Raw genomic sequence first — 7,200 nt, forward strand, 5'->3', positions numbered from 1 at the left:
CTACTAGACTATTGCTTCAATACTGATATGCATTAGGAATGGTGCTTGCGTGTATTTTTTATATTGAAGTCTTTAAAGTGTCAAGAAAACTCGTTCGATTGATTGACGGAAGAATATCAATTATAGGACCATGCGACTGCTCAAAATGATTCCGACAACATAAATCAAAAGGTGTATACTCTGAATTACGTACATATATAATACAAGTACAAAGTTGTATTATTTATTACAGAAATATTCAAACGAACAAGGACACTTCTCGAAAATGTGTAGTACTGTTGCGAAAATGAGTAGTGTCAGAGTGCTGAAGCAGTGGTGGTTGTGGTAGTGGTTGTTGTTATTGTGGTGGTGATTTTCACTGATGTTTGTGGTTGTGGTGGTGGCGGCGGCGATGACGATGGCGTAGGTGATGATGGTAGTAGTAAAAATGGTAGTATAACGGCTTTTATAAATTATTTTAAACGACAATAGCCCGTTTTATGTTAGCAAATCATACACATGGTATGTTTATTAATATTTGTATTGGTAGATAGTTGGTGTGTCAATAAATACGAATACGCATTAAAATCAATGTGCATCACATGAAGTGGCCTGTTAAATCTAATAAACCAACTAGAGATGAATGATTTATCCTTGCTGGATACGGTCGCTTTGCAATCCGTCTATATAATGAAGCAAGGGGGATTAGTGAGAAGCGAATTAAAATTTTAAAAAATGATAACAAGGTGCAATATAAATATATAATATTGATTTGTTTTATTTTACAACAAAAAAACTTCTTGCTTTTGGGAGTGAGTTTGTTAATATGTTTCCAAATTGATTGCTTAATTATCAACAGCGCATGCATACACTACGGTATCTACTTTTAAATAACCGTTTCAATGCGATGACAACATCGTACTCTTTGTTTATCTTTACTTAATAATTGCCCATGCATGTTGGATACATATTGATCAAAACAAAATGTATGTACACAAATGTAGTTTCGCTCGTTCAACTACCAACTCTCTCGAAATGCAAATCCGTTCCATGTTACAACGGATATTAAATGCACGCGGTATTTTCCATATAACGTATTCTCTTTCAGTCATGTTCTTTAATTTCCTAGGCGCTTACCGAACGGTTGCTACATTGCACATACATGAAACGTTGATTGAATGCCATGTTTGCACTTGTGTATTTCAAGAAAGCCTCTCATCGTCACATGATTTTTTCCACAAGTGTTAATTGATGGCAAAGTTAATAATAAGTGTCACTTAACGTGAATGTCCTCCTAATTTATAAACTCTAAAAACGGATATGTAGTTATTTTAATGTTCAACGCACTCGTCAAATATTTTCGCTAACCAACGTGACCAATAATTTAAAAAGTAAAACTTAAAAAAAAACATTGTGTGGAGAGAAACCTTACAAAAGCTTACAGTCAATAATTTATGGCAGATGATCCATTTCCAACCAGTGTTACACAACACATGTAATGGATACAAGATAAGTATTGATGCAAAGCATCAAAGGGCGTCTGGAATTTCAGTGTAAAAGGCACTCAATGAAGTTACATGGAACGATTTTTTTTTCTACTGTAAATATTAATATATTGGCCGATTATTTAAAAAAAAAATAGAAAAAGATACTGGTATAGCCATTATCTATGATTTTGTGTTATAAACCCGAAATAACCATTATTTATGATGTTGTGTTATAACCCCCAAATAACCATTATCTATGATTTTGTGTTGTAACTCCAAAATATTTCATAGTTTATTTTATTTACATTGGTTTCCTTTTTTTACTGGTATCCTTGTGCAGATTTCATTTATGGAACAGAAATTTGTAGGTTTTGAAAAATCTGCTTCATCTTGTAAGCGTAATTGCATATTTTTCTCAACTTCAAGGGGAGATGATTCCGAACTTATTCTTACGTTGCTCATTTACGATAGGGGTTGAGTACTCATTGATATGAAAACACTGTAAAAGTTTGAGAAAAAAAAGAATGAAAACTGTAAATTGCATAATAAAAGCTGCATTTCACAATTCTGTGAAATTCAGTAAAAGATCATAATAGATTTATTGCTCCGATATTCATCATTTTCAATAGGGTGCGAGTAATACTGATATAAAAACACTTAACAAGTTTGGAAAGATTCAGACGAAAGTTGTGAAATCTTTTAAACAAGTGGAAATTGTTAATATTGTCAAATTTAATAGAAAAAAATCTGGACTTATTGTCCTGATGTTTTAAATGAGGTAAAAATGCTCATTAATATGAAGACACTGTAAGTTTGGAAAGATTCTGATGAAAAATGTTGACATAATAACCTAACTTAGCAGTTTTTCACTTTTATTTTTAAATTCAAGAGACATAATTCTGGACTTATGGTCCGATATTGCTCATATAGAGTTTGGGTTGGGTTCTCATTGATAAAAAAAACCTGTGAAAGTTTGGGAACAATCGGATGAAAAATTTTGACTTCGAACAAGGATTTCAAAATTTCTCAAAATCTTAGGAAGATAACTATGGACGTAATGGTCGGATAATGCTAAAGGACCCATACCACCTGGATAGTAATACGTGTCGCGCTTCGCGCTCTATGTGTGGTTCTTTAAAAAAAACTCCGAGGAGTGCTTGACTGTAGGGAAACGGGTTGCTGGGTTACAGCTCCTACTTGATAAGCGACTGCTTCCTTTATCGCAACTCATTGTTACAATCAATAACACGTGTCGCGCTTCGCGCTCAATATGTGGTAGGGATAGGCCTATGATAGACAACCATAAAAATACATGGATAATAGATGTGTTGTTTGCATTTATTTGTTAATATAAAAACACGTGTATTTTTTATAAAATATTTGAGTGATGTAAGAAAATTTAATTAACGTTGTCACCACGTTGCATCCATTAATTTTAATAAAAATTTCCAATTGTAGTAAAATGGATTTTTCAAAGTCTACATAAAATAAAGCTTTATTATATTTATTTACCTGACTTAAAAAATTGTCAGCCGCCGAACTGTTCCGTTCGTGCTGGAACCCGGGATTGAACCGGGAGCCTTTAGATGACTGTTGCGTAAACAACTTCAGTCTAACGCTCTCCCAACTGAGCTATTCCGGCTGACATTCACTTATGTACTGCTATTTGGTGAAGTTGTATATAGCGATCGTTATTATATGTCTATTAATAAACTAATACATTGTACGTTTTCGTACCACTACGCCTTCCAATAAAATTGCTTGCGCGATAGGTCGTCAAATATCGTACTACATTGATTATCCACTAAAAAAGCAAATTAGAAAAACCACAATATATATATATATATTGATTATGTTTTGTTTTTATACAAAACATCAGTTGTTCCTATACAAAACCAGAAAGTTTGCGTATTTGCCCAGTCCCTGTGATTTTTCCCCTGTGAGCAGTTGTGGATTAGTTATTAATTAAAACAATTAGCTTTGCATTATTGGCAAAAAATGTTGTAATAAATGTAAAAGGCACAAATGCAGTACTTATTTACACTAATTTACACAAAAAAATCACCACTATGCAAGATATTCTTAAAACAAAAATATATACATTGATCCGTAAAATAACTTCTCCTCCCATAAGCGAAAAAAAGCATTACATATTAGTCGCCCCCTCCAGCGCGACGCCAATGACACACTAATATAACAAACAGACAAAGATCACAGCCTTTGAACTGCACGTTATGGTATGAACCGATTTAAATGTGACACAGCCCGATTCGTCGTGTTCACGAATTATACATGCAATACAAATAGCTGAAGAAAGGACATTGGAATAAGTCAACACAATGTGATACAAATGGCATGTTACAAACAAAAAAATGTAAATAACGCTACAGAATTCATCTAGAACATTTAAGCAATAACCTTTAGACGCACACAATTAAATATATTGGTAATTATAATATGGTCAATGCTATTGGGTTATGTTCCTAAGGCGAAAAGTGATTCAGGCTACTTAATCTTCCATCCTAGAAATGTTCTCTAATAGGGAAAATATAAATAATCTAATTATTTCAACTTGCTTGTAAAGAGGGAGATAGAGTTATTAACAAAACATGACTCTGCTTAACAAAATTAAGCGGAGTATTGTGGAAAAGGAATTCCTTATGCGGTAAATTGTAGAACAAATGGATAGCAGGTAGTGCTCACACGGGTACCCGAAAATACACGAAACCGCGGGTCAAAAAATACCCGCGATTCCGGGTCAAAGTTTTCGCAAACGGTACCGGGTCGGGTCAATATTTTTTTCAAAAGAACGGCGTAAAATCAACTCTGCCGTTTTGTTCTGGCCGTTTTGAAATGTGCCGTTCTGACTTTCCATCTCGCTTCCGGAATAAATAATATAATTTCGTGGTTTCAAATCTCGTGTTTCAAAGCTCATGTTTCTGTGTAATTATAAGTATTTTGTCAATCTTTGTGTACAGATTACCAAGTGAATAAGGAGGAATGAAAACTATTGACGCGGTAAGGAGTTAGATTCGCCAGTATGTGCGTACGGATTTAAATCCGAAAACGAAAAGGGCATTATGATTACCGACAAAGGCATGACTGTTTGTAAACATTGTAAAGTTGAACTTGTGTACAAAACTCGTTCTACTGTCGAGGTGGTGAAGCTACCTGTCCAGTCGTTTTTCCAGTTAAGATTCTGATGATAACAACAACACTCCGAAGCTCTCTGGTGTGGTGTAACAACAAACGGCACCTACTGAACTGTTGGGGCTGAACGTTGTTTTAGTGTTCCTGATTCTGAATCCGGGTCCGTTCGCCCTAATTTCTGTTCGCCCTAAATCCTGTTCACCCTAAAACCTGTTCGCCCTGGGTCCGTTCGCCCTAAATTTTATTATCAAAGCAGGGAAGCAATAAATATAACGAAATTTGTTATCTTTTTAACATTTTAATATATAAATGACAATTTAAGCTACAAACTTGCCTACATGTGTGAAAAATCAAGAAGGCGCTCTTTAACGTGTACTGTAAGCGTGTTTGAAACAAAGCCGTCGAATGCCAGTAATTTTCTCTTATTGTTTATTATATTAATTAATGATAACTTTATGTTACACCTTTACATTAATCAATACATATGTACATGAAACAAATATAGTGAACAGAACAACAATACAGAATATAGTATAATACAATGAACACATTATGCAACACATTTACATTAATCAAACCATACATATAAAATCTTACAAATATGTACATGAAACAAATACAGCTAGTGTGCAATGAACACAACACTTAACACCTGTCTTATATTTACATTCACTTCACTCAGAGGGTCCATACAAGTGCGAAACAGCCTTCAAAAAGGTGGATGTGGACACTTCACCATTCGAATACTTTGTCCAGTATTCTTCCAGGCGTGCGTTGACGGTTGATGAACGCTGCTCACGCTCCAGGTCGGAAGACTGCACGCTGATGTCCACCATCTCGGCTTCCTTGCGCAGGGCTGGTACCAGCACGTAGAAGGGCACTGCGCCATGATGTGCCTGCCTGCTGAGTCGATGATGCCAGCCTGAAATCAATGAAACTTGTTGGCAGTGCGCTTCATCAGCTTCTGCTTCGGGGCCAGGAACCGCTCATCGTTAGTAATGTCCGACATGACATCAGCCACAATATCCATTGCCCGAGCATGAGGCTGTTCCTTGATACGCTGTTTGACCTATACAAAAACACATAAATACGATAATGCTTTAATGGGAATGATGCATGTGTGTAAAGTGTCGTCCCAGATTAGCCTGTGCACTTCGCATAAAAGCTGAAATTGTCGTCCCATGTTTTAATGAATAATTTAAATATGTTAAAACATTACGTTGCATGTACAATAACTTACAATGGTGGAAGACTTCGCTCTAAGAGGAAGCTTCTGATCCGCTGGGTGCACGTGCGCATTGGAGCATAGACGAAAGTCACTGCCTTTCTGTAAGACTGTCGTGCGCATTGGAGCATAGACGAAAGTCACTGCCTTTCTGTAAGACTGTCGCGTGACATCGCATCTTTTTGCTTCGCACGCTACACCGCCAGAGTGTGGAACTCTTGTTAGCATTCTGGAGTTATGTGTATTATCTTACATGGCAATCGAGTATAATATAGTTAAGCACATTTTATGAAATTCATAATCATTATTGAAGCGTTCTCGTAAATTAAGTACTTTCAGGCCGTATGAATATTATAAAATAGTACACAATTTTATATATTGTTAATTAAAATTCATATTCATTAATAAAGCGTTATCGTACCTTCACGCCGTAAGAATATCCGTTGCTAGACACCAGCAATCGGCCGCCTCGTTTACTGCCGTTCTCAAGCATGGTGAAAGTTATAGGAACATCTTCTGTCACTGTGTCCGGCAATTCAGGCTCTGCAAGTGCTGTCTCTGTCGGTTCCATTGTCACGTCGATATTGTCACGTCGCGTTATGTTGAATGTCCCATCCAACGGTTCTGGTTCTAGATCAGCGGCGGCAGATGATTCATTTATAGATGTCGAGTTTTCCAACGGCTCGAGATCAGCGGCGACAGATGATTCATTTAGAGATGTCGAGTTGTCCAACGGCTCGAGATCAGCGGCGACGGTGCTGGTGAGAGCTCTTTCATCTTCATCCGCATCGGTGTCGGTGATTTCCGGCCAGTGTCTTTCCTCACACTGTCTGCATATGTAATGCAACCCCTCATTCCGTTGGGCCTGACGATAGGCCTCATTCAAAATTCCTTAAAAACAAACAACACTGTAAGCAATATTGAATTAGTTATTTAAAAACGTAAATTATTTATATATCATTCACGTTCCATAAATACATCAGTTCTCTTTGTATATACATATGGGGCCTGCTTTCTGCGGACGATATATACAATTTTCATGAACTTACAATGACATCGGCAAATTTCACTGACAACACGGCTGTAATTGCTTAAAATATAGTCCGTAATACAATTTTTGCGTTATAACTCGATACAGATAACTCTATTGATAGTTCTGTTATAATTAAATAATAATAATCTTATTCCTTAATGTATTTACATTTGTATTATAATTAAACATTTTCTTTCAGACCAATTTCTACACAATTTAAAATATACCGCTCTGTTTCATTTTCATAATTTATGTTTATTTTCTTAATCATACGCTAATAATCATATTTAAGATAATTTCTAAAAAAAATAATAATAACAGTTCTG

General features: G+C 35.8%; 1 protein-coding gene across 1 annotated transcript; it reads right to left on the reverse strand.

Moving 5' to 3' along the window:
- Positions 1-4,955: 4,955 nt before the first annotated feature.
- On the reverse strand, positions 4,956-6,986 carry LOC127848118 (uncharacterized). Its single transcript, XM_052380415.1, has 3 exons — positions 6,263-6,986; positions 5,857-6,070; positions 4,956-5,685 (listed from the first exon to the last, which is right to left on the reverse strand). The coding sequence occupies exons 2-3, from the start codon at positions 6,067-6,069 to the stop codon at positions 5,545-5,547; spliced, it is 354 nt and encodes a 117-aa protein (XP_052236375.1). The 5' UTR covers position 6,070; positions 6,263-6,986; the 3' UTR covers positions 4,956-5,544.
- Positions 6,987-7,200: the final 214 nt, after the last annotated feature.

This window comes from Dreissena polymorpha, chromosome 10, assembly GCF_020536995.1.
Source record: "Dreissena polymorpha isolate Duluth1 chromosome 10, UMN_Dpol_1.0, whole genome shotgun sequence".
Taxonomy (NCBI): Eukaryota; Metazoa; Mollusca; class Bivalvia; order Myida; family Dreissenidae; genus Dreissena; species Dreissena polymorpha.